At 41.5% G+C, this 27617-nt stretch overlaps 1 protein-coding gene across 1 annotated transcript; it reads left to right on the forward strand.

The window, feature by feature from the left end:
- Nucleotides 1-6497: 6497 nt before the first annotated feature.
- Nucleotides 6498-17795, forward strand: Agr2 (anterior gradient 2, protein disulphide isomerase family member). The gene is made up of 8 exons (XM_021179597.2): nt 6498-6560; nt 9092-9237; nt 9479-9542; nt 9657-9709; nt 11001-11074; nt 12115-12178; nt 15363-15446; nt 17566-17795. The coding sequence occupies exons 2-8, from the start codon at nt 9099-9101 to the stop codon at nt 17613-17615; spliced, it is 528 nt and encodes a 175-aa protein (XP_021035256.1). The 5' UTR covers nt 6498-6560; nt 9092-9098; the 3' UTR covers nt 17616-17795.
- The last annotated feature ends 9822 nt before the right edge of the window (nt 17796-27617 follow it).

The following is a 27617-nucleotide window of genomic DNA, read 5'->3' on the forward strand; positions in this document are numbered from 1 at the left end:
TGTTAACTCCAGGGCTAGACTCCAACTGCTAAGGACACGTTACCTTAATTTGTATGACGATGCCTTTCACATGCAGCCAAGGTCATTTATAAGATTTAAAATAGACAAGCAGCACAACACTCTGATGGGAAGCATTTGCTGAGATGGCTTCAGATTCTAAAAGATGCTACTTGCCTCTTTTGTAAACACTCGACTTCAAAAGATTCAAGTTCATAGGAAAATTATGTAATGACCCTGGGAACTTACACATTTTCAGTCACTTTTAATTCCTTCTTCCTTTCAATGGGAGTCTTCAGCATGGTTAAAAGGATTCAAGGCAGGCATCTATGTTCAGGGAAAACAAAGACTTGGAAAGCCGTGAGAATAGCCTTCCTTCTAGCTTAGGATAAGGTATAGAGGTTCTGGAAAGCTAAGAAAAAATATTAGGTCAGGCTATAAAGCAAGAGAGTCAAACTAAAGTCAAACTAAAGCAAAGCTACATCACAGTTAGTACTGGCCAAACTCAGCAGTCTTAGTATCCTTGTGAATTTTAACATGAGAACAAGAGTTGCCAACCTTGAAACCAGGATTCAGCACAGATCCTGGATTTGATTTAGTATAGAAGCAAACCCAGTGAGAAGTTAAACCATCTTTCTACAAAAACAGAGGCAGTTCTCCTAGTAAGTCCACAAAATTCATGCTAGCAAAGTAGGTTCAGCAGGTAAGAGTGCTTGCAGACAAGTCTAAAACCTGAGTTTGATTCCTGAAACCCACATAGTGGAAAAAGAACTGACTCCTGGAAGCTGTCTTCTGACATCCACATCCTTCCATTGTACATTCTTCTACAGACACACACACACACACAGAGAGAGAGAGAGAGAGAGAGAGAGAGAGAGAGAGAGAGAGAGAGAGAGAGAGAGAGAGAATAAAGAGTTTTAGTTTATATCTTTTAGAATGTAGGAAATATTCTTAGCAATTATAGCCAACACAGGCTTAACCTCAGGCTATTCTCGGTAGTCTGGGGAGCATATTGCCTTCTTCTTGACCCCTGGTAATACACTGCTACATATGAATTGGTCTTCCATTATTTCAACCCACGTTGCATGCATAGCTTTGGAGTTAAGGTAACTGAGTTTTGCCCAGCTGAGTACACTCTCAAGTGCCTGGCTCTGACCCCTGCATCTCACTGGTTACTGCTTTCTGATTCTCAGATCCACTGAAGCTTGGACTTGCAGCCATAGCATATTCTGTGGTCTTCCTATGTCATTTACATTTGTGCTCTGCAAATACCTCTTCTCTCTCTCTCTCATCTGAATGATTATTGCCACAGTTTGATCCTGGACCTTCTGTTCCAAATTCTTCCAGAAGAAACACATCTAGCGGTATAACATTAACGATTACTTGATGACCAGCTTTTAGCCACTGACTGTCGCTATGCTACCGTATATGTAGTAGTATATTACTGGAGGTCAAGAAGAAGGTAGTCTCCAGGTCAAGGAACCTTGATTTACCACAGGAGTAAACCTGTTCCTCTCTCAATTGCTACAGGTGGCAAGGAGATGATGATAGGACATCAATAAATGAGGATGTCCTATTGAGCTTTGAAAAGGTTGCAGTAACTTTGTGTCTATAATCCTGACATTGAAAGGTGGCTTGTTGGCCTGAAAGAAATATCTGATTTATCAGCAGCAGTTAGAGGGAACTGTGGATCCTCTCTCTATTCACTAACTCTGTGTCTTTGACCTACTTGTGACTAGCTATCTGATAAACTTCTCTTAAAAGAAAATTATAAAGTCTAGTAAGGTTGTTACTATGGCAAATTAACTATGTGTTGAAGGTTTGAGAGTTGAGATAGGCTTTAATCAAAAAGTAATTAAGGATTTGGAAAGATGGCTCTTGGATTAAGAGGCCATCCTCTTCTAGAGGACCTGAGTTCAGTTCCCTGTATCCACTTCAGGAAGCTCACATCTAGCTGTATCTCCAGCTTCAGGGGATCCAATACCCTGGTCTCTGTGGACACTGTCACATACATACACAAAAATACCACACACTCATCATCATCATCATCATCATTTAAAAACTAAGATTCTAATGTCCTGGAGCTGACTATCTGAGACCATAACACATAGAAGCAAGTTATATGTTATTTATTAATATTTAATGTCTTGATTATTTTCTATGTGCTAGTGACTTTGATTTTTATCAATAAATGTCTTTATTTTATCTTATGTGTTTGAATGTGTGTGTGTGTGTGTGTGTGTGTGTGTGTGTGTGTGCCTGTGTCCCATGTGTTTATCTGGTACCCATGGAGGTAAGAAGAGTACATTGGATCGCCTGGAACTGGAATTAAGGATGGTTTTGAGCCACCATGTGCAGCAAATGCTGTTAATGTCTGAGCCTGACTTTATTTCTTTACATTTTATATATCCTATAAAGTATATATTGCTAGCTCACTTCACAAATTGTAAGGCCAAAGAGATTTAGTTATGATCCTAGGTTAATAAGGTGTGCAATGCCATACAGCTAGGTTTGAACTCAACTCAATCTGAACAGTAGCATTCTTTTTAACCACCACATACTTCCTATTGAAGGGAAAGTCTAAATAATATGACAATATGAACAAATGTAATATATTATTATACATTCATAATATAGTAAATGGTCTCACTCTGACAAACAATGAGACATCTTTCCAACCTATATGAGAGCTACTCAGACTCTCTCCAGCTAGACTCAGCCAGTAAATATCCCATGAATACATTATGCAAATTCTTCATTACTTTTTCAAAAACATCTTCATTTTTAGCATTAATTTGAGTATTAATCTGAATAGTGGACAGCCCTACGTCCTCTGAAAAAATAATTCCTGGAGTCTGTACTACTTTCTTGTCTTTTCCTGCATCCTAGTTTTATGTGGATGGTTAATTTTTAGTGTTAATATCCTACTTCTTCAATCATATTATTAGAAACTTAAAGCAGGGGTAATATCACCCTGAATTTCAATTATCTGTTTCTGTTTCTGTCTAGCTCAATAATGTACCATAACTTCTCCACCTTTGTATTTTAATGCCTAGCATAGTACTTGCTGCTTAGCATTGTTGACTATTTGATGAAGGGGGGAAATAGGCTGAGGTTATGGGGCTGTGGATCGAACACTTGTCATGAGCCTAGCAGCCTGAGTCTTGATCTGAAGAACCTACATAAAAGCTGGACATTGTTCCACAGGTGTCTACAGTCCCTGAAGGGAGCTAGAGACAAGAGAATCTCAGTAAACTCACAAGCTTGTCTTACTCAGCAGTGAAGAAGGCAGACTTTATCTCAAATAAAGTAGAAGCTGATAACTAGCACCCATGGTTATCCTATGATCTCAGCACAGGCCTTGACACACATATACAATAAATGATAAATAAATACTAAACAAAAAATATCCTGGATGTTCAATAATTGCTAGCTATTATTTGTCTTCAGAAAGTATCCAAAATAGGAAATAAAGTACTTAGAAATATGGTTGTTTAGTAGTCTTTAAACTGTCAGCACAGACATGTCAAATATAAGCATCCTTATTATGACAACCCTAAGGGTCACTGGTACCATGCTTAGTTCTATTGATCCAAGAGTTCTTTGGAATTAACAAATTCTCCTCATAGAAACCCATTAAGATATTATCAAAACTATATACCTAGAAATAACATACCTTTACCTTTGAAGCAAAATAAGTTTCCTCCAAAGAGTTTAAAGATACATCAGAGGTATTTTCTCATTTCATGTCAACTTTCCTTTTTAGGCAGACAAACAGAATGCCACTTACCTCATTTTTTATACAAATGTCTAGAATTCCTCCCCCCCCCCCATGCACATACTGAGAATTTTTAAATTGGAACACAAGTTTTCTCTTTAAAAATTCAGCTCTGTGATTTGCTCACAAAGCCATATGCAAAAAGTCTGGACAAGACACTATGACAGATGCCAACAAGAGCGTGCTGGCAGGAGCCTGATATAGATGTCTCCTGAGAGGCTCTGCCAGTGCCTGACAAATACAGAAGTGGATGTTCACAGCCATCCACTGGATGGAGCACAGGGTCCCCAATGAAGGAGCTAGAGAAAGTACCCAAGATGATAAAGGGGTTAGCAGCCCCCTAGGAGAAACAACAGCATGACCTAACCACTACCCCCAGAGCTCCCTGGGACTAAACCACCAACCAAAGAGTACACATAGTGGGACTCATGGCTCCAGCTGTATATGTAACGCAAGATGGCCTAGTCAGTCATCGATGGGAGGAGAAGTCCTAGGTCCTGTGAAGGTTCTATGCCCCAGTGTAGGGGAATGCCACGGCCAGGAATGGGAGTGGGTGGATTGGGGAGCAGGGGGAGGAGGGAGGAGGGAGGGGATAGGGGATTTTCAGAGGGGAAACTAGGAAAGGGGATAACATTTGAAATGTAAATAAAGAAAATATCTAATAAAATAAAAAGTCTGGACAGGGAATCTTCAATGAGAAAGAGCCAGTGGCACGAAAGGTTTAGAAAGAAACCTTTTAAATGAGTGAACTTTACCATACCTAGAAATGCTGTGGGCTAGTGACTCTTGAAATAATTCCATTTGCTTATGCTTCTAAAAGGTCTACAGAGACCATTTTTTTTAAAAGATGATCGATAAAAAAAAACTGATTTGAGGTAAAAACCTTAACTAGAATTGTTCTCACATATCTAAATATCACTATTTAGCCTTTAGTTCTATTCAAACCATTATTTTACAGATTAGAGACACCAAACAAACTATTAAGCAAACAAAAATAGAACAATCAATAGTTTTCTAAAGGCCCTACAATTAGTTGAGGGCAGAGCTAGGAGGAAAGCCAGGGCTCTTCTACTCCATTATCTTAGGCATTGGAACGTGGGTGGGATTGAGGATCAATGTCAGTCAGCATCCTGCTTCCACACTCTGGATGATGATATCGAAGGTGATGCTGAACACCTTGAAACTTCAGTTTCCATGCCTGTAATAGACTTATGTGCAACAGTTCGGAGAGACATACCCGTGAACATAGAGAGAACGAAGGAAGAGGAAGAGACTTGGTGTGAACATAGGGTCCCTGCTTGCACAGGAAGAGGACAGCCTGGGAGGCTGAAGCATGGAAGACTGACCTCCTCTCAATCCTGGAGGCTCCGTGCAGACCATTGATGTGTCAGCCAGGTTAGGTTCTTCTGGTCTTGGCCTGTAGATGAAGTCATTATGTGCCTGTGTAGATGAAGTCATTGTGTGCCTGTGTCTCTGACCCAATTTTCTTCCCTATGAGAATAACAGCCACATTACATTAGAACCCAGTCTAATGACCTAGTTCACTTACTTTAAATTACTTATTCATTTATTTCAATTACTTTCATTTTATTTACTTACTGTGGTACTCAGAATCAAATTCAGAGCCTTGCACATACTTAAAAAAATGCTTAATCTCTCTTTAAGACCCTCTCTCTGTGTATGATCATCTACTGAGGTCCTGGGAATTACAGCACATGGATTCCGTTGAGACACATCTCAACCATACCTCTTGGTAATTAAAAACATCTCTAATTTGCTGTAATTTACTATAATGATATAACAGGTATCCTGGAGTATTCTTGTGTCTAATTCTAATTTCATGCTGGTAAAGCTCTGGTTATGGTACAACAAAGATGAGGTAATTATTACAACATCCTGCACACACTGGGGTATCTGGGGCATCCTTGGTACATCAGTACTGAAGCGAAGCCAGTGTCTACAGTAGCTTTGAGATGCGTGGGCGAGGGTAATTCTTTTATGCTACTGTGGTGATACTGTGTGGTCATTCTTTGTGATCTCCTGATGTTGTGATGCACACACACAAACACACATGTGTACACATATATTAATCATCAGGGCCATTATTAGCTCACAACATTATCCTATCCTTCCTTTCCTCAATAACCGCTCCAAGTTTGAAGAGTCCATGGTGATGATTTGTGGGGCTTATATCTGTAATTAAAGCACACAAAAAAAGGATATTGTGGAAAATAACACGTCTTGTGATCGAGCCTGGCCAGCTGTATAACTGTAAGAAGGATTAGAACTGTGAATCATCTTTAAGAAAAAAAAAAAAAAAAAAAAGCTAAATAAATGTAATCTGCCCATGAGGGAGGAAATGAATACCTATAAACCACAACTTCTATCCAATCACATACAGACAAATCAGCCTTCAGACCAATCAAATGTCTTCATTTAAAACTTACCTGGACTTGGCACACTGCCCAGCTTTTCCAAAACTACTCACAATAATACCTTCAACAACAGTTAAAAACGCTGGTACTCAAACAAAATCAACAGCCTTTTCAATGGCTGCTTGAAAAAAGACCAAACAAACAAACAAGGAACTTTTTAACCCAGAGAAGACAATTGCTTGGGAGAAGGAAAGTTAGCCTCTGAGTTAGCAGCCTGTGGAAACAGGATTAGTGGGTGGGATTGGGGTGTGCTCTGCCCATAAATACAGGCTCAGCGCTGTGCTGGCACACTGAGAAACTTGGACGGCAACCCTTGCGGCTCACACAAAGCAGGAGGGTGGGAAGCCCAGGTAAGGCAATTGACAAGCATTGCACTTGCTAGAGTAAGCTTTGATTGCTGTGCACAGTTGCAGGTATTCAACTGACAGGATGAAGCCAAGGTTCCCAGCGCAGAAAGCAGGCTCTGGAAAGAGTATCACCCAATCTCGTGGCAGCTTTCAGGGGCCTTTCTTTAGCAAAAAACAGTGGAGGATCACATTCCTGCCTAGGTTCGGCGTGACCCTTGACCCCTCAGGGAACTGGAGGTTTGTGAGTGGGAGGGGGAAATCAAGAGTTTTCAAACCTGTGTTAGGGTTCAGAGAATTCTGGATGAATCGCTGCTCCTCTCCCACTAGGTAAAGCAAGGGTAACACAAAGGCCCCTGGGTTCCTCCACTGTAGAAACTCGGCTCAGACGACCCCATGGGATTATTGCAAATCAGGAAACAGTGTTCTTAAGTCGTCTTCAGTTTTTAAGACTGTCAGAAGGGAGAGCTGGGCACTTCCTGAAGCAACAGCAGCAGAGTTGTAGGCAGTGCCAACGTGGACATTAATTGTTCAAGACAAGATGGGGACAGGGCAACAGTAAAATGCACCAGTTTGGGGGAGGGGGTGATCAATGGCACAGGGGAGGGGAGGGTCTGCAAATTATCAATGCCCCCCCCATGATGTCGTTAGACACTGGGGCTTTGTGTTTCAAGGGGTTTACAGAAGATGTTTGTAGAGTAGACTGTGTGCAGAATAGAATGTTTTCATTTTGAAAATGCAGTAGAGTGAATTTCAGAAAGCCATAATCTCAGAGCGGGATGTTTGTACAGCAGTGTTATCTTAACCTTCCTTGACGTATCCTGTCATAAAATGCATAGGACACATCAATAGTTCCAGCCGGTAATCTGTAGAGCCATTACAAGGAGTCCTAAGAGCCATTTATACAGCAAACAATTGGACTAAATACACCACTTTGCCACCAATTTACTTTTACATTTTCAACATATGTAAGTGCTGCTATAAACAATATATAGTCAAATATTTGTTAATAAAACCAAGGGAGGTAATCTGTACTTCTGAACCAGCTTGTATTCCAGAAATAGTATAATTCTCCCATGAAGTACTTCAGCTTTAAATATTAAACAGAACTCATAATTCTAAGAAGGCTGCGAGGTATTGCTAGATTATAATATACTTGCGTTGTTATTATAAAATTTTAGATGATAAAAATCATTGTTAGCATGGCATTCCTGCATCCTTATGTATGTAGAAAAATATGACATATCACTGCTCTGCCTTATAGCTTTTCTGAGCCACTGTGTGTCTCTATTCTAAGACTTGGATAACAGCTGGCCAGTTTAATTGAAGGCATCCCTTGGGATTGGTAACTAAGCAACATCTTGATAATCATCTAGTCTAGCAAAGGCTCCCCATTCAGGCTCATATTTTATGAGGGTCTTCCCTCTTCCAAGCACTAAGCCAAGACAATCTACCCTGCTTCCTTCCTAGAGTCTATTTGACTTCAGTCAAGACCCATACCAAAGATAGAGATTGACACTGTGATTTTACATTGCTTTCTGGGCAACTTTAGCATTTGGCTTTACCAGATTCTAAGTCTGCATCAGCCTGTGGTGTGGGCCATGGGTACCTTTAGTGACATGAAACACAACCTACATGGCCTTCCTTCCCCCATTCATGCAATGTACTGTGTCATTTATAGCCCTATTCATGATCATCCACTACAGTTTTTCTTAATATTAACTTTCAAATAACAGAGGAGGAGAAAGGGACTTTAACAGAGAAACACCTTGGGTTTTATTCTTGGGGTCATGTACATCACAGAATACATCTGCCCTCTCCTGCTTATACAGGCCCAGACAAAGGTTAAAAAAAAAAAAAGTTCATTTGATGTCTGTTAGCTCAGAGCTAATACCATTTGAGAAGATACTCCACTAGGGAGAGGGAATGGGTCTCCAATGACGTGGAAAAGCTAGCATACTCTAAATGACATAAGAATGCAGCCATGTTATTCATATCTATTCTTCAATGGCAATGTGCCCATTTCAGTGGAAGGGTAAAGATATGTATGTTTAGGGTAACTGTTTCCGGAAGGGCAGGTGGGAGTTAGCACTGTAAAATGGCAAGATTCAGAAGTCTTAGCTCTAAGCCTATTCCTAAAACCTTTCTATCTTCATCTACATAGTGAGACACTGGAGGGAGAGAATAAGAGGTACCCCCAAATTACCTTCCAGTACTGTGTTTTCTTAGTATAACTTTTAAATGTACATTTCCTTAATAGAACATATATACATTTAACTAGTCATGTGTTTTCTTAAAGTACACTTATCTATTCTATTGCAAGATAAGATACAACAAGCATCCACTGATAGATAAAGCAATCAATGATGAAGGGATAGACCACGGATGGATAGATAGTAAAGATTCCCAGGGAACTCTTGTATCCTGGAGAAAATGACTTTCCACTCCTGCGTGGTGTCTGATCTCGATGCCACCTGCTTTCCACCGCTGCGATAGACTCTGTAATTCTCTTTCCTTTCTGTTCCTTTTCCATATAGATTTGCCATGGAGAAATTTTCAGTGTCTGCAATCCTGCTTCTTGTGGCCATTTCTGGTACTCTGGCCAAAGACACCACAGTCAAATCTGGAGCCAAAAAGGACCCAAAGGACTCTCGGCCCAAACTACCCCAGACACTCTCCAGAGGTAGAAGTCTATTTTTTGTTGGTTCCCAATTGCAGCTAAATTCATAAAGAATCCCTGACTCTTGGTGTCAAGTGTGTGCTATTAAGATATTTGGGGGTTTTGCCCCCTAGATTTAGCCGTTTATAATCAGTTTCTCTCTGGAGGCTCTTGTTCTTTGGTAATGAGTATCGATTATCCAGGCTCAGCAGGTTTGGGCCTGAAACTCTGGTGGATTTAAATACACCAACTCCTCTTGTTCTAGGTTGGGGCGATCAGCTCATCTGGACTCAGACATATGAAGAAGCTTTATACAGATCAAAGACAAGGTAAAGCCTTGGGATATGTGGAGTTCCCTCGAGTCTCTCATGAGCGCCATCTAGTGATGACTATCAGATGTTCATGGCATCCTATTAATAGTCCAATGTCCTTTTCTCTTACAGCAACAGACCCTTGATGGTCATTCATCACTTGGACGAATGCCCACACAGTCAAGGTAATTTGCCCTTCCACATTTCTTTTATAGGCTTTTATGTCAGGCCATGGTTTGGCTCACTCATCTTTACACTCCTAGAACCTAGCACTGTTGAACAAGAAAGAATATTTTTAAACATTTTTAAAAATTTTTAATATTTCCATGTTTTGAATTAACTATTGAATTAACATTTTGAGTAAGAAATCCTGGTGTTCGTGTTCAACTTCCTTCATCTTTTTCCATCCACTACACCATCAAAAATACTATCGGATTTGCCACTAATGGCCATCTCTGGCTTCACAAACATGCCATCTGCATGGTTGTACAGACTCCCCATATTTGGACAAACCTGTCTCTGTCTCCACTTAATATTCCTAACACAAGGCACCCAATGTTTTCATTTTCCAATGATCTCTGTGTATTAGGTAGCCTGTCTTGCCCAAAGCCAGCCTCCCATTCCCTCAGTGTTAGCACCTTAGTCCAAGCCAACATCACACCTTGTCTACACCTATGACCACACAAGTCAGTGCTCTACATGGAAGCCAGACTGATGTTATTCAGCACAAATTAGATCCAGCCACACATGCACCCCAGTGGCTTCTCATCGCAAGTAAAATTAAATCCGAATTTCTAGCCATGGCCTTCAGGGCTGGACCTGATCTGGCCAGTATGTGGTTTCTCTTCCCTGTCAAGATCAGATATTCTATCCAGCCTACCATCATGCTTCTTGTTCTTATTAACCAAGGCTATTATTCTTACTACTACCCTTAACCTTCTACCTGCAGTGACCCATCTCCAATAGTCTTGACAGTCTGCCCCCCAAATGAACCATTCTGTGACCTCAGTATCCCCTCCTACAAAAGATCTACCAAGCCAAACTAATAGTTCCTCAAGACTTGGCTTCACTTTATTTTCCTGCTATGCTATGTATGTATTTACACATGAGATTATTACACATGCAGTATTCACTGGTTTATGCTGTGATTCCCACATAAGCATCTGAACTCTGGAAGGTGCACACGCTTTTTCTATTCCTGGTATTTTCCTTCATGTATATATATGCATATATACAAAGTCACCATATTCAGTAAATATGGTTTAAACATAAGAAAGGAGTGAGTGAGCAAATTAATTCGGGAGTGAATGGAAGGAGCGAAGGCAGTCAACAGTACAGAGAAAACCACAAATCACTTGCCGGAGGGCAAAAGCAGCTCTTGTATTTAAAACACTAATCAACTTAAAAGAGAACAGAAAATAAGGGTTCTAATCAAAGCCGAGACAAATGTCTAATAGTCTTCTTCTTGTATTCCAGCTTTAAAGAAAGTGTTTGCTGAACATAAAGAAATCCAGAAATTGGCAGAGCAGTTTGTTCTCCTCAACCTGGTCGTAAGTCCCCCTCCCTCCTCATCGCTCATGTCTACTGGTGCAATGTCTCGTTAACGTCTTCTATGTGTCCAAGTCACACTGCATTAACTAGAATCTCCTCCAAGTCCCATCAGACAGACAAGAAACTAAAACATTTTACTTTATTAATAATCTCTTTTGGAAAATTTGCATTGCTGGTATTGAGCCCAGGACCTGGCACGTGCGAACCACATCATCAGCCCTTCGTTAGTAATTTATGTGGCACACTAGAGTTTTAATGTGGTAGTTAATAATCTTATCTGAAAAAATATGCCTCAGTGGTCAAGATCTCTGTGTTGCTATAGTAACTGGTTTCTGTGTTTTGTAAATCTCTGCCTTTGCCCATCTACCGCTGACTCACTAATCCTTGTCATCTCTCTCCCTGGGAGAGAGCTCTGGCTGTTCCTATCTACCCGTGTGTCTTGTACTTTAGCTTCCTTCCTACCTGCTGTCCCACTTCCTCCTCACCAACCCTTAGTGCATGGCCTGTAACAGTTTCCTACCTCATCCAATCACAGCTTCAGAGTTCGTCCTCCTTGAGTCGTGCTGTTCTTTTGGATATCACATCTATTAGCTGCTTGCCTCATGTCCCACTTCACACACTGCTCTTTCTTCTCCAAGACACTTCTTCTCCTCTGTGTCATGAACTCTCTGTAGAAGAGATTCTCTGGCAGTACTCAAGGCCCATGGTACAGTCCTAGACGCATCCTCTTTTCTGATTAGTTTTTTTAATTAGCATGCAAAGTAATGGGTCCCACTGTAGCACGTTCACATGCATTTATTTGCTGCCTCTACCCCCACTAGTCTCTTTGCTCACCCCTAAAGCCCCCTTTCTCTTTAAGTATTCTGTAGCCCCCTCTCTCTTAACACCCCAACCCTCTCCTAACAACTGTGCTTCCTTCTTGTGGTGCTCTTTCTAGTTCCAGGAAGACTTAATGGACATACTTTTGTGTTGGCAATTTTCAAAATACCTAAAAAATAAACTAACAGCTGTTTTTGTTTTGTTTTGTTTTTAATCTCAGTATGAAACAACCGACAAGCACCTTTCTCCTGATGGCCAGTACGTCCCCAGAATTGTGTTTGTAGGTAAGTGAAGGTCCCAGTGATGTAAGACACACTGAAGATGCGATTTCAGCCACACCCTGTCTCCTCACAACATCACACTCCCCATCCATCTTCCCAGCCTCACTAGCCACTTTATGATGAACAAGGTCACACACCTCCAGCAAGGAGCAAGGCTTTCTCGGTGGGACTTAGTGTTACCTAAGTCACATAATACACTTTCACCAGGAAGTGTGAACTACTATCTCCTCAAATGAATGTCTTCTTTCCCCTCTGTTCACTTTAACTCCCATCTTCTCCTCCAAGCACATGTGCAGCGGGAGTGCCAAGTTCTCCTCCTCACCTGTCAATCAGTTACTCAGCTTTTACTCTGCCCTTATTGGTGGCTGACATATTAACATGGCTGAGCTACATGTATTTCTGCCCACTGTAGCAGACCCAGTGTGGGCCTGCAGTAGGTTCTCAACAGGTGTTTGTTGAGTGGATTAATTAACACATGAAGTTTGGCTTTAACCAGTCCTACTGACATAAACCATAATGGAGCCCACTGCCTGGTAGAGCCCACCTAGTGGGCAACCTGGGTAATACATCAAAGCTTGCATTTAAAGTAAAAGGCAGAGCAGAGAGAAGCCAGTGGCGAGGGAGAGACAAGAAAGGCTGAGCTACAGCCTTCATTCCCAGAGGAGTCTGAGCACCCAGGGCAATCTGAGGTCATCTAGCAGTTCTGTGTGTGGGGCTTTTCTTCAAACTCTCCTGGAAGTTTCTGAGCATGCCCATCCCTTGTCACCTTCAGCCTTGGTACAAACCCTGAGGCACTAACTTGTGAAACTCACTGGTTCTCCATGCTAGAATCACTGAAGGGTGAAAAATGGGCTGCCCTGGCTGCACCTCAAACAAGTAACATCAGATTCTCTAGGGGTGGGATGCAGGAAGCCACAGTTTTTAAGAGCCCTTGGGTTGTCTGAGTGTACCACAGGTGTATAAAGGCTTTGTGTTCATCTAATTGGAAGGTTAGACTGTATCTTAGTATTCCATCAAGGGAGGTATCATCCCTGAGTCGTTGTTGAACAAATGAACGTCTGCATCTGCTAACGTTGGTCCTGGTCCAACATTCTGAAGTGACAAAGATGTCCCCTCCGGGATGTGACGGGCTGCAAACAGCTAGCCATTCTCACACGTTGCTTCCCCACTTCAGGACATTCATTTCAGGCCCCAGTCATCATTCTTCCTGTCAATTTTGGGAATCCATCTCAGGACCTTGGGCATGCTTGGCAAATGCTCTACCATCAAGCTCCACCTTAGCCCTCAGCCATCCCTTTAAGACAAAGTGTTTCATTCTCTCTCTCTCTCTCTCTCTCTCTCTCTCTCTATATATATATATATATATATATATATTCCTATATATCTTATATGTCCCTATATATACCTCTATTATAATATATGTATATACCTCTATTATAATATATATTCCTCTATTATAATATACACACACATCCCTTACTGTTCTTCTGGATGAGCCACACCTTTAAAGCCCCTTTCTTCTCGTTAATTACATAACTTCAACTTACATAAAAATAGGACGCACTGGGTTTGTTTGGGGGTTTTGTTGTTTGCTGTCTTTTGCTTTTTGAGACAAAGCTTCATGTATCCCAGGCTAGTCTCAAACTCTCTATGTGTCCAAGAAGGACCTTGAACCCCTGATCCTCCTCCCTCCAGGCTGCAAGCTCTGAGATTACCGGCATGCATCACCATGCCCAGCTTAATGGGTGGACTTAAACGTAAAGGAATATTTAGAGAGATATAAAAGGGGAAACTTGTAAATCTCTATTTTTAAAGTGCAGCTGATTAACCATAAAATATTTTTTAAAAAGTGGAAGGCACCACCATGTGTTTGTAGTTATCTGGCTCAGCTGTGCTTCGGGACTTGCATTCTTTTGTTGAAAGAAAGAAAGAAAGAAAGAAAGAAAGAAAGAAAGAAAGAAAGAAAGAAAGAAAGAAAGAAAGAAAGAAAGAAAGAAAGAGAAAGAGAGAGAAAGGAAGGAAGGAAGAAGAAAGGAAAGAAAGAAAGAGAGAAAGAGAGAGAAAGGAAGGAAGAAAGAAGAAAGGAAAGAAAGAAAGAAAGAAAGAAAGAAAGAAAGAAAGAAAGAAAGAAAGAAAGAAAGAAAGAAAGGAAAGAGAGAGAAAGGAAGGAAGAAGAAAGGAAAGAAAGAAAGAGAGAGAAAGAAAGAAAGAAAGAAAGAAAGAAAGAAAGAAAGAAAGGAAGGAAGGAAGGAAGGAAGGAAGGAAGGAAGGAAGGAAGGAAGGAAGAAAGAAAGAAAGAAAGAAAGAAAGAAAGAAAGAAAGAAAGAAAGAAAGAAAGAAAGAAAGAAAGAGAGGGAGGAAAGAAAGGACTGAGGATACAGCTCAGGTTTCAGAGTGCTCAGCCAGCGTGCACGAAGCCCTGGGTTTGGTTGCCAAACTGTAAACTGGGCATGGTGGCTCAGATCTAAAACTCCAGCACTCAGCAGGCTAAGGCAGGAAAACTGTAATGAATACTGGGCCAGCTTGATGTACACAGTGAGATTCCTGCTAACCTGGGCCACAGAGTGAGACTCAATTCAAAACAAACAAGCAAACAAAAATAATAATGAAAATAAACTTACTTTAAAAAAAAAAAAGCCAAAAAGGCAAAGAATCATTGCGAGTCTGGCTAACATTTTGCCTCTCCTGGACCCCCTCCCTCGACCAATCACAAGCTTTAATCTATCCCTCACTTCTCAAACACCTCAGTGGAGGAGAACTCATAACCAAACACTAGCATGAAATGTATCCAATTACTGAGGCTGTTCTATGCCAGGGGCAACAGAATCACTTAAAAATCTCACAGTAATTCTGTAGTAAAGAAACTAATATTATCACACACACACACGCACACACACAAAATATGCACTGACCTATTTTCAGGGCATTTTAGATAACATGCCAGGGTTCGAAATCTTTTCCAAAAACATCACCTTGTGGTTGTTGAATGTTCCCTACACTGCTCTGGACTGCTGGGGTGGGAGATAGGAGTAACTCCGTCCCGGGGTGGGGTTGCAGAACGGGCTGTCGGAGCTCCGCACTGCCTGAAGCAGTTTCTTTCACAGAGCATGGAGACGGTAGCTTCAACACACACAATCTAGGCTTACTCGAAGCAAAAGTGTCCCATCCGTGTACTTTATCTTTGCAGACCCATCCCTGACGGTGAGGGCAGACATCACTGGAAGATACTCAAACCGTCTCTACGCTTATGAACCTTCTGACACAGCTCTGTGTAAGTGTTGCCTCCAGCTTAGATGTCTGAGATACCTGTTATTATAGTGATGTGGGAGAGGCCCTGACTGAAGTTGGGCAAGATCTCTACCCAGGGGGGGCCAGAGAATCAGTTTGACCCAGACTAACGTTTTGCCCGTCAGCAAATCACATGCTTCACTCCATTGCCTGCTTTGCAAACATCTCAATGAAGGACTGAGGTTCAGTTGAGGTATCTGGTCCTCCAGGTGAATCTATCGCCACACTGCCTGCCCCCTCAAGCTTTCTCCCCGCACAACAGCACACAAACCTTTCTACCACAGAACAGCTGCAGACGTTGTCACAACAGGCTTCAAATATCCCCCCCAAACCCCCATATAATGAAAAGAGAAATAATTCCGTCCATTTTGCTGTGGTTAAATTCAGGTTCCATTTAAGGACACGGGCAAATGATCTGAGGAGATGCTAACTCCTCACTTCCTCGGTTGCCAAACGAGAGAGGGAGGGGGAGAGACAGAGGGAGACAGAAAGAGACTGATTTTAGGCAGATGAAGCCAGTGGGAGGGAACGCTGTCACATTGATTATTTCTTCTGAAAAGAAATTGGATTTTGTCCTGGGACCAGTCCTAGATACTCTGAGTGTCTGCTAGAACCTCCCTATCTGACCTTAGCCATTACTCATATGCTATCTTGGTTTTGGAGTCACACTAACCACATTGCTCGGTATGCACACTCGAGATACGTTCATCACCACAGAACCTTCTATTGGGCTGTGCTCACTTAGAATAGTAGCTACACTGGGGGGGGAGCGGGGGGGGAATCCTGGACCTAGTGAACAGAAGAGCTCTCATGCTCCATTAGCAATGTCTCCAGGAAGCCTTCAGGACAAAGGGCAGCGTGTTCCGAGCATGGGAATTCGTGAGATTCAGGGTATGTCCTTATAAGTTGGAACTCGTTAAGGGCAGGTCTTCTATATAGGTAAGATCACTATGCCTTCCAGATTTAATAGTTACTTGTAGACGTGAATAAACAGCTGCTTGTGCCTCCCCCAGATGTCTCCCTCTTCTTCAACCGTTCCTCCTGCTGATAATAATATCTAGAAGTTCGGGCTCTGTAGCAGTAGTTTCATTGCGTGTTAGCAGTAAGGTTTGCGTTTAAAACTCAGCCTCTCTGAGCCTGACCCACTGTTAAGAAACAAAGACAAATAGTTTCTGTGGAGACTGACAGTCTTCACTCATACTCCACCACCTTCTAAAACGACTGGCAGCAGCTGCACACACCTGACAATATTCCTCATGAACATGATTTTAAATCTGCTTCTTAGCTAGGTGTGGTGGTCCACACCTTTAACCCCAGCACTCAAAAGGTAGATTCTCTGAGTTCAAGGCCATCCTAGTCTACATAGCAAGTTCCAGATGAGCCAGAAGTACAGGGTGAGCCTCCGTCCTATGAAATAAGCTAAAAAAGTCATGAAATCAAAAACTAGAATTAAATTTGCTTCTGCATTAGCCACAATAGCTTGATGCTGACAGAGCTTGAATGGGTTCTTTGGGGAGAAGAAACTGGAGGAGAAACTGCTAAAGAAGAACTGAGAACCGGGCTGACAACAAAATCCCTTTTACTCAGCTGTAAAAAGAAATGATAAGATTACCAGCTATTTATCTTAAGACTATAGGGCACTCTGTCAAACAATGAATTCAGTCCCTAAATGTTGGGTCTAAGGTAGCATTGGTGTCTGTCTTAGTTAACTTTCTATTGCTACAAAGAGACACTATGACCAAGGCAACGTAATAATGATTAGCAGCTTGTTTACAGTTTCAGAGAATGAGTTTCTGACCATCATGGTGGAAACGAGGCAGCAGGCAGGCAGGCAGGCAGGCAGGCATGGTGCTGGAGCAATTACTGAGAGCCACACTAATACATAAGCAGGAGGCAAGAGAGAGGCTGGGCATGGCTGGCCTTTGGCAACCTCAAAGCCACCAACCCATATCCAACAAGGCCATACCTTCTCCTCCTTGCCTAGCTGTTCTTCTAACGAGGGACCACACATGCAAATATTTGAGTGTATGGGGGACGTTCTCCTCCAAACTGCAATGTCGTTTCTGAGGGTAACGTGACTGTTCTAACTTTTCACCCATCAGTGTACGACAACATGAAGAAAGCTCTCAAGCTGCTAAAGACAGAATTGTAGAGCCAACTGCGCACTGTGTCAGGTGACCAGAAGGCAGAAGCACTGTGGACTTGCAGATTACAGTACAGTTTAATGTTACAACAGATGTATTTTTTAAAAACCCACAGGTGGGGAAACAATATTATTATCTACTACAGTGAAGCATGATTTTCTAGAAAATAAAGTCTTGTGAGAACTCCAGCTGAATAGTGTTGTTTCTATTGGTTTTTCATAGAAAAGCTCTTTGGACCAGCCTAGCATAGCAGCCCAGGGCTGCTATCCCTGTACTGAGGCAGGACCACTGCCCTGAACTGGAGGCAAGCTTGAACTACAAGAGTGAGATACCGTCTTAAAAATGGAAGAAAAAATTTTTAATTAAAAAAGAAGGAAAAGGGGAAGAAAAGGCTATTTGGTTCTGGTTTGTTCACTAAACAGCAACACTGGACACACACACACACTGCTCATGGAGGAACAAGACAAAGTTAATCCAAACTACAGAGACAGAAGCTGTCAAGATTGTTGCTGTCATGCTGACACACTATAGGGTCTTACTGATGCAGGCATGAGCTTACCCTGTAGATGTGTTAAATAGATTATGCTTTAGTGTAAAAGGTTATACAGGAAGTGTCCTCCGCCTACTCACACACACACACACACACACACACACACACACACACAAGGATCTCACATGGGAACAGCCATTGCCACACTAGCTAGAAACTCCTAGGTATATAATTCATTATTCCATTGTATGCAAATTTTGCCTCGCTTAGTGATCTCAGAGAAAGCCTCTAGGCCCATCAGGTGGCTGTCTCCAGAAGACTCATCTGAAAGAGATGAAATCATTTACAACAGTCATGTAAAGATCACGTGCACCTCTCAGGACATCTTAAGAGAAACCTGGAAGTGCCCTCATCCAGATACAAATTCCAGAAGCCAGAAACCAGGGTTAGAGTGGGCTCAGAGAGACTGCTTTATCTACAGGTGACTGAGAGGAAAGCAAAGGGCAGCCTGTGGGTGACGTAGAGGCCAGAGGTCACTGCTGTTTGGAGCAGTGAGGAAGCACAGCTTCTGGCAGTGAGGCAGCTCTTCCTGCTTTACCTTGACTCTGCCTAACTGCATTAATCCCTCGTCATCATCAGGTGGACTTTCTACCACCCACCCCCAGCAGCCCCCGATGGTCCTGGGTGGGTACCTTCACTCAATAGTTCCTTTTCTGAACAAATGCTTTAACACTGTAGATCTTTCCCAGGATGCCCTTCTACCTCTTACAGGGATGACTCTGGCAAGTCCAAATGAGCCCATGTGGGTGACCTGGTGACACAAAGCCTAAGCTAAAGTACCAGAAGGGCAATCGTTTGCCTCTCACAAGCAGGGAAATTACATGTGCTGAAAAAGAGAAAGCATTTCCTATAGGAAGAATCAGACAGGCAGGCAAGATGGCTCAGCAGATAAGAGCACCTGCAGCTAAGTCTGAGGAGCTGATTCAATCCCTACAATCCACATGGTGGAAGGAGAAAATAAACCTCTACAAGTTGTCCCCTGACTGCCATGTGTGAGCCATGGCATGCATAGATAGGTAGATAGATATGTACGAACACACACACAAATAAATGTTTGGGGCTAGAGATATGGCTCAGAGATTAAGGGCACTTACTGCTCTTGCAGAGGACCCAGGTTCAGTTCCCAGTACCCAGAAGGTGGCGCCCAACAGTCTATTCCAAGGGATCTCACAATCTTTTGGTCTCCATGGGCACTGGGCATGCACGTGGTATACCTACATACAGGGTACACCATGTGGATGTTATTACCCTATACATGCAGGAAGAACACTCATACAGATAAAGTAAATATAAATAAATCTTTGAAATTCTTTTAAAAGTAATGAGTATGGAAAACCAGAAGAGATCAGATAAAAAGAGCAGAAGACTTTCTATCTTATATTTATAGCTACGGGACATAAGTGCGCACAATACCTAAAAGAGCTGGAGATTCCAGTCTGAAAACACTTGTTCTACACTCATGGAAACTTTAGTAACACCCACTCTTTCTTCCAAATCCAACTCCTGACATTCATAATCTCCCATTTGCACTCAAATTTTAAGCAAAAATGTACCTAGATTATTTCATTAGTAGAATAATTCAGATCACTATAAGACTGGAGCCAATAAGATCAAAAATTCAGGTGACAGCAGATGCTGGCGAGGATGTGGAGAAAGAGGAACACTCCTTCATTGTTGGTGGGATTGCAAGCTGGTACAACCACTCTGGAAATCAGTTTGGCGGTTCCTCAGAAAATTGGACATAATACTACCAGAGGATCCAGCAATACCTCTCCTGGGCATATATCCAGAAGATGTTCCAACCGGTAAGAAGGACACATGCTCCACTATGTTCATAGCAGCCTTATTTATAATAGCCAGAAGCTGGAAAGAACCCAGATGCCCCTCAACAGAGGAATGGATACAGAAATTATGGTACATTTACACAATGGAGTACTACTCAGCTATTAAAAGGAATGAATTTATGAAATTCCTACGCAAATGGATGGACCTGGAGGGCATCATCCTGAGTGAGGTAACATATTCACAAAGGAACTCACACAATATGTACTCACTGATAAGTGGATATTAGCCCAAAAACTTAGGATACCCAAGATATAAGATACAATCTGTTAAACGCATGAAACTCAAGAAGAACGAAGACCAAAGTGTGGATACTGTGCCCCTTCTTGGAATTGGGAACAAAACACCCATGGAAAGAGTTACAGAGACAAAGTTTGGAGCTGTGAAGAAAGGATGGTCCATCTAAAGACTGCCATATCCAGGGATCCATCCCATAATCAGCTTCCAAACGCTGACACCATTGCATACACTAGCAAGATTTTGCTGAAAGGACTCCAGATATAGCTGTCTCTTGTGAGACAATGCCGGGGCCTAGCAAACACAGAAGTGGATGCTCACAGTCAGCTATTGGATGGATCACAGGGCCCCCAATGGAGGAGCTAGAGAAAGTACCCAAGGAGCTAAAGGGAACTGCAACCCCATAGGTGGAACATTATTATGAACTAACCAGTACCCCAGAGCTCTTGACTCTAGTTGCATTTGTATCAAAAGATGGCCTAGTCGGCCATCACTGGAAAGAGAGGCCCATTGGACTTGCCAACTTTATATGCCCCAGTACAGGGGAATGCCAGGGCCAAGGGGTGGGGGTGGGTGGGTGGGGGACTGGGGGGGGGAGTGTATTGGGGACTTTTTGGATAGCATTGGAAATGTAATTGAGGAAAATACCTAATTAAAAAAAAAGAGAGAGAAAAAAAAAAAGACTGGAGCCAAGTGTGAAGAATATTATGTCTAAAGGCTGAAGAAAATGTCCATAGCTATGAGATTGCAAAATGATACGAAAAACAGGACAGTGGGCCTCAAAATACTAAGTGCACATTAATAATCCAACCTAGCAATCCACATCTGCATGTGCTCAAAAGAACCGAAGCAGGACACAGGCAGCTCTCAGCCCATGCTCACAGAGCTATTCACAGCAGGTAAAGATGAAAGCAACCCAATTGTCCATCAGTGGACAAAGGGATAAACAAAGCGCAGCTCATACATACAGTGAGGTACTGTTCAATGAATGATAAGGAAGAAAGAAACCCTGGCCTGTGTTACCATGGGACTGAAGCATGAAGACAAGATGTAAGCTAAGGAAAGCAGACTAGCCATAAAAAAGACAGATACTCCCAAAATTCCACCTAGGTGCCTAGAGCCTCCTCATGGAGAGCACAAATCCGGTCATTAGGGCCTGGGAAATGATCAAAGAAATGGGGAGGTCTTACTGTTCAATGGATGTAGTATCTCAAGTTTGCAAAGATAAAATGTTGTGGAAATGAACTGACAGTGTGGTGACTTCAATGACAGTGGCCCCAGAGCCTAGTATGTTGGAATACTTGGTCTCTAGTTGAAGAAGCTGTTTAAGGTTAGGAGGCATGTCCTTGTTGGAAGAGGTGTATCACTGGAGTGGGCCTCCAGGTTTCTGAAGACGATGCTAGGCCAAGTCTCTCTCGGGTCTCCTGCTCTTGGATGAGATGTGAGCTCTCACCTAACTGCTTTACGCCTGCCTGCCTGGTACCCTGTACTCCACCATGATGCTCGGGACTCACCCTTTGAAACTGAGTGAGTTCTAATGAAATGCTTTCTGTTACATTACCTTGGTCCTGGTGTCACTTCACATCAATTAGAAAGTAACTAAGACAGATGTTGATACTTGGGAAATATAAATGTATTTAATGTCATGAACTGTATGTTAATAGTGGTTAAAAAAAACCTTAAACTATATATTTGCCGAGAGAGAGAGAGAGAGAGAGAGAGAGAGAGAGAGAGAGAGAGAGAGAGAGAGAGAATTTGGTTTGGTTTGGTTTGGTTTGGTTTTTGAGAAAGTATTTTTCTGTGTAGTCCTTCCTGGCTGTCTGGAAACTTGCTTTGTAGACCAGGCTGGCCTCGAACTCAGAGCTTCACCTGCTTCTGCCTCCCACGTGCTAGAATTAAAGGCGTGCACCACCACGCCTGGATGTCACAAAAATGTTTTCCAGAGGGGCAAAAAGAAAACTGGCTTAGTCCCAGCACTTGGGAATAAGCAAGTAGATCTTTGTGAATAGGAGGTCAGCCTGGTCTACTCAGTGAGTTCTGGGGAAGCGAGTGATACATGGGAAAACCTTTTTTCTTTTTTCAAAAGAAAAAAAAAAGTTGAGAACATAGACCAGCCATAAGTCAACACATTTAGGAACTGATCTTGCTCAAATGATCATCTAAGACATTTGATTTGGGTCTGTTTATTTTACCCTTGCTTTCAGTAATCTTATATAGCTACTGAGGTTTTGCCATTATCTCTGCTGAGAATGGCAGACAGGGAGGACGGAAAAGTTCTAAGCAAGACCAGAACTCTCTCTGTTCAGTTTAAGAAGCTGTGATCAAGTGAGCTTATAGAAGGCCCCTTGCCAAGTTATGACCTCACCTCTTTGAGGAAAAAAAAATGAGACTCTGAATGTAAGCAAAAGCAATTTCACCCAACACACAGTCCATCCTGTGACACATATTTAAACTCCGGCAACTCCCTCAGGACTCATCTGAGAATAAAGATCCTAGCTAGTTTTCCTAAGGAGAGTAGTGAGAAGTGGCTGGATATGGGAATCCCACTTACCCCTTTCCAACTGTCTCAAAGAAATAGCTCAAGGACTGCTGGGCCCAGGTATGACAGGACATTCAAGAAAAACTGTAATGCAAGGATGAAAATGTCAGGCAGCTCAAAACTGACTGTAATCCAGCTCTGGGGAATCTATCACCCTCTTCTGGCTTCCGTGGGCACTGTACTGACATACACATAACCCACAGACAAACACATACACATAATTAAAAATTAATTGTTAAAAGAAAAGGCAGCAGGACTAGCCCTCACCTTTCGCCATCTCTTCTTCTCAAACACTGACTGCATAACACTCCTCACTAACCAGAAGCCTAGTAAAGTTGGTCATTAATGTCCTTGTCATAGCCAATAAAGCAAAACCATTCCTACATGAGCAGTTGCGCCTATACAATTACAATGAGCTTTTTTTTCCTATAAACTACTCTGTAGAAATGAGTGCTTTCTCAGCTAACTAATAAAACAGTTGTATATATTCAATGTATTTATAAAGGGGTGGATAAGTTCAGGCAGGGTTAAGCAAATATTTAGAAACACAGAAGAAGGGTTTGGCTCGAAGGAACCAAGAAGGAAATGCCTGGTTTCCTTGCCCTCTCTGGAAGATTCCATCTGGCAGTGTATTTTCCAGGTTGAGCACGCAGGACTGGTTTACATAGCAAACACTCTGCTGTCCACAGAGCGCAAAGTATCAGAGATGAACTTCGCCCGTAGTGAGCTCAGATGTGAGAGATTACAGTCAAACCTTTCTCCTCTGCACTAGCTGTATTTTCCCAAGCTAAAATTTCACCTTTCATATCAAGGCTGACTGAGCAAATGTTCTAAGAACATTCCTCTAAATGGAACATGTAAACAAGGGATCAGAGAACTGCTTAAGCAGTGAGTTCCTTCTTGAAGGAGTTACAAGGTTTGGCTGGAAGGGACAAGGGTTTGCTGTACAACCACTTGCTGTAGCTTGACATTCCGCACTCCTCTGCCCCAGGCATCACACATTGTGACAGGATTTTGACCACATAGGCAGTACCCACCCTGCCATCAGGAGCCCTGCCAGACCTTTGTAGGCTCACAGCTGGGCCATACACGGAATGGAATGGACCTATTCAAAGGGCTTTGCAGTAGATGCTGAGACACCATGAAATGGCAGGTGTGTGTCTGCAATCAGAAACAAACAGGGATCACAGCAGCATCCTAGGATAGTCACCACCTAGGCAAAAAGAAAGCCAGATTCATTTGACAAGGAAGCCCCAGCTCTTGAAAATGTACGTCCTGACTGGCTAATCATCTATTATTTATTGTTCACTTATATAATCCTGCAATTTCATAGTCCTAATGATTCACCCTGGGGTGTGAGAGCACCTGAGTAGGAGAGTCACCTTAGGTCTGTATACAACACATCTTAGGTTAGTATACTACAAAGGCCAACAAAGATGGTGATCATCCACAGAATTATAAGGAATTCAAAAGGCAACCCATGGATGTTAGAACTGAGAAAATCTAAGGAAAGTGTCACTAATTTTGGAATGCATTCCCTGTTTGTAAAATAAATGCTGACTTCTTAGGCTATTAAAAGTAGGATAGTCCCCCAAGACTGGAAGGATATGACAAGAGCAATATTAGAACCTGGGTCATGGTTACCAGGGTTCTCATGGTGGAGAGAAGAGGTGAAGGAGATAGCAAGACAAGATAAAGCCAGAGGTATCAATATTTCTAAAGATCAGCTGCTTGGTGAATGTTGTTTTGCTGAGGCTAAATATGATGAAGAAACCTTGACATTATGTCACTTGACAGCCTTAAATGCCTAGGACAAAGTCACAGAAACAGGGAAAGGACTTGAACCAATTTCTTAAGTCATGCAAGGTCCAAAAGAAACATTCCCTGACTTTTTTAAAGGTTAACTTCCGTTGTAGAAAGCAATATAGCAGATCCATCAGCAAGAAAGGCAATAATCCTGTCTTTAGCTTTTGAAAATGCAAATGTTGAATGCAAAGTAGTCAGACTGTTGAAGGCAAGGTCAGCACCAATACATGAATGGATTAGATATACAATTGATATTAGACCTCGTTTATCTGATACAACCTTAACAGAAGAGGCAGACCACTGAAAGCAAGTCTAAATAAAATATAGAAATGAAATGGAAGAACTGATGGAAGTCAATGCTTTATAAGCAACTGGGTTCTTCGAACATGGGCTCCACAGGAATTCTGTGATTGCTTAGCCTGGCATATGACAATGTAATGTCTTTAAATTGTCTTAATTACCAAAATGCAGAAAGTTATGTTTGCTGGTTATAGCATTACAAATCCTCAATAAGAGAGATCAAAATAGAGCAAACTTAAAGAAAAAGGAAGCTGCTAAATTCAATCAATCTATATTTTTGATGATTTTGGGTTGCTGGACCAAGGGCATGCTATTTTGGGGAAGAGGCCCTATATTTGTGTTAACAGGAAAGAAGAAAAGGCTTTGGACCCCTTCCAAAGTGATATGGATCACACATGATAGGGGAAGACCCCCTAAAGATCTTGGCTATAGACAGAAAAGAAAAATTCAAGAAGATCAAACAGGACACGTAACATGATTTGCTGATTCCTCCACATGGGAACAGCCCTGTAACTGGCTTAGATATAAAAATGTCCCTAAGCTAAAACTTCAGCTAAAATTAAACAATAAATCTTGTTGGTTTCAGAATCCTTAATATCCATCATGCCATCCTTCACATGGGATGAGTGAAGATTTATTACAATTAGTTGTTGATCAAATTAGTTCATAAAAAAGACAGTTGTCTTTCACCTGCTCAAACAAGGGGCAAAAATTCATCCTTAACTGATCTGTGCACCTTTCACAATCCATACAAATAATAGTATTAAAAATTAGGTTGTAAGATTCATATTGCAGAATGAAACACCAAGATACATCTCTGACGCTGAAATGACCTGATGCTCAAGTTCCCTGCTCCAGGCGCTGTTTTCAAAGACTTGCTTCCATAACAGCTTCAGGAATAGCTGTTGAGTCCCGATGACCTTGGTACATCCATCCAGCCTTTCGGACAGATCCAGTCAGAACTTCAGTCAAGTATACAGAGACTGGATACCTGATACTAAAGCTAGTTTTCTTAAGTCTAACTGAGTTTTTTCCAATTTTCCTAACCCTCCCCACCCCTTAAAAATTAAACACACACACACACACTTATATATTCCTGCCCTTATTCAGCAGGAAGAAGCCATGGAGAGTCATCATTCCTATTATAGATAGGTTGTCATTTTAAGGGATAATTTGGGAATGGTCATAACTTTAGACAGGGGGGAAACTAAATAGAGAGCTTCGACTTGGGCTTTCTGTCTTTCCATTCCTCTTCTCTACCCATACTTAGGTAAAGGGAAAGAGGCTGAAAGAAAAAAGGAGAATAGAGTAACATTACAAGAAATTAGATATATGGGGATGGATTACTAAATTTATTCTTTTGAGGAATTTTCTTTTTATTGGACAAATTTTATTCTTAAACAAAGAACTGAATAGCCATAATTTTACACTGATATAAATCTTTATATATTTGATTTAAAATTGAAGTTATATTTTCTTACCTTAGTACAGAATTTATATTGGTACAGATTCAAGGTTTTCATTCACATAAATCTTTGTATATTGATAAAAATTTTAAAATAATATTTTTGTCTTAGCTAGGCATTGTGTCTATGCAACTCATTTAAGATTATAAGACTTAGACCCAGTCCTTTTAATAACTAGTATTACAAACTATTTAGGATGATTAAGATGCAAGTGAATAGTGAGACTTATGGCCATATTAGATTCTAGTTTAGTTAATTGCAACAAGTGGTTTCAAGATTTAATTAGTGAGTAGCTAAAAATAATCAATGTTTGACAATTCAGTTATGATATATATATGGTCTTCAACCGTGTCAGAGATTCACAGCATATGGCATTTACTGTCATGTCATTACTAAAGATCATTTGACTAGATATGCGTGCTCCTGACACTATACCCATTCCACTTCAAGGAAGATATTAAGCATCATGATCTCTATGTGGAGTTGCTTCAATTGTGTCAAGGTAGCCACTGAGCAAGAATTGCCCCAATTCATCTGCAGACAAAAAATACTGTCCAAAATAGGCCAGAGGTGGAACAGTCGACTGCTATCCTCTGCCAAGACAGAGTAAGCCAGTCCTCCATAATTCCTGTTTTACTTAAGGTCAAATGGTTATGGGTCAGAAGGCTAAAGATAGATGCTCCAACGTTATATAAAATTAATGGATTCTCCAGGCAGCCAGCTGTCTCTACAAGTTGTATAATGTTGGAAGCTTTGTCTTTATGCTCCCTACCTACATATATGTTTAGGTAATATTTAATTCCTTCTCAGATCTCTGAATGAGTTGAAGACTAGTTATAGTCTCATAACTGAAATTAAGTTGTTTAGCATTAAAGAAGCTCCAGATATGAAGGGATGGATTTCAGATGGTAATACAAGTTAAAATCAACGTAATTAAGGCATGGAATTATACACGTTTTAAGTTAGGATATATGATAGAGTACTTTACCTAAATTGACAAATATGATGGACTGGATGTTAAGTGTATATGATACCTTATAATTTGCATAATTGTTATAGTTGTACTAAATTTATATCTGAGAAAAAAGAGCCTTTTTTATTGGACAAAAAGGGGAAAATGTTGTGGGTTGCCCTGATGCTGTTTGTATTCTGATGTTAATTCTCTTTCCTCAAGACGGGTTGCCCCAAATCAGATGATCTCATGTGAACCTTCTCCCCGTTTTAACTGGTCAATAAAGGCTAGAGCCTGTGATTGGGCAGTGGAGGAGAA

Source organism: Mus caroli, unplaced genomic scaffold (genome assembly GCF_978045245.1).
Source record: "Mus caroli unplaced genomic scaffold, Mus_caroli_1 scaffold_14, whole genome shotgun sequence".
NCBI lineage: Eukaryota > Metazoa > Chordata > Mammalia > Rodentia > Muridae > Mus > Mus caroli.

Bases quoted from the DNA above. Each gene is read 5' to 3' on its own strand.
- Agr2 (XM_021179597.2), top strand. From the start codon at position 9,099: ATGGAGAAATTTTCAGTGTCTGCAATCCTGCTTCTTGTGGCCATTTCT. The intron at 12,179-15,362 runs GTAAGTGAAGGT...TTATCTTTGCAG, and splicing joins CCCCAGAATTGTGTTTGTAG to ACCCATCCCTGACGGTGAGG. The intron at 15,447-17,565 runs GTAAGTGTTGCC...TTCACCCATCAG, and splicing joins ACCTTCTGACACAGCTCTGT to TGTACGACAACATGAAGAAA.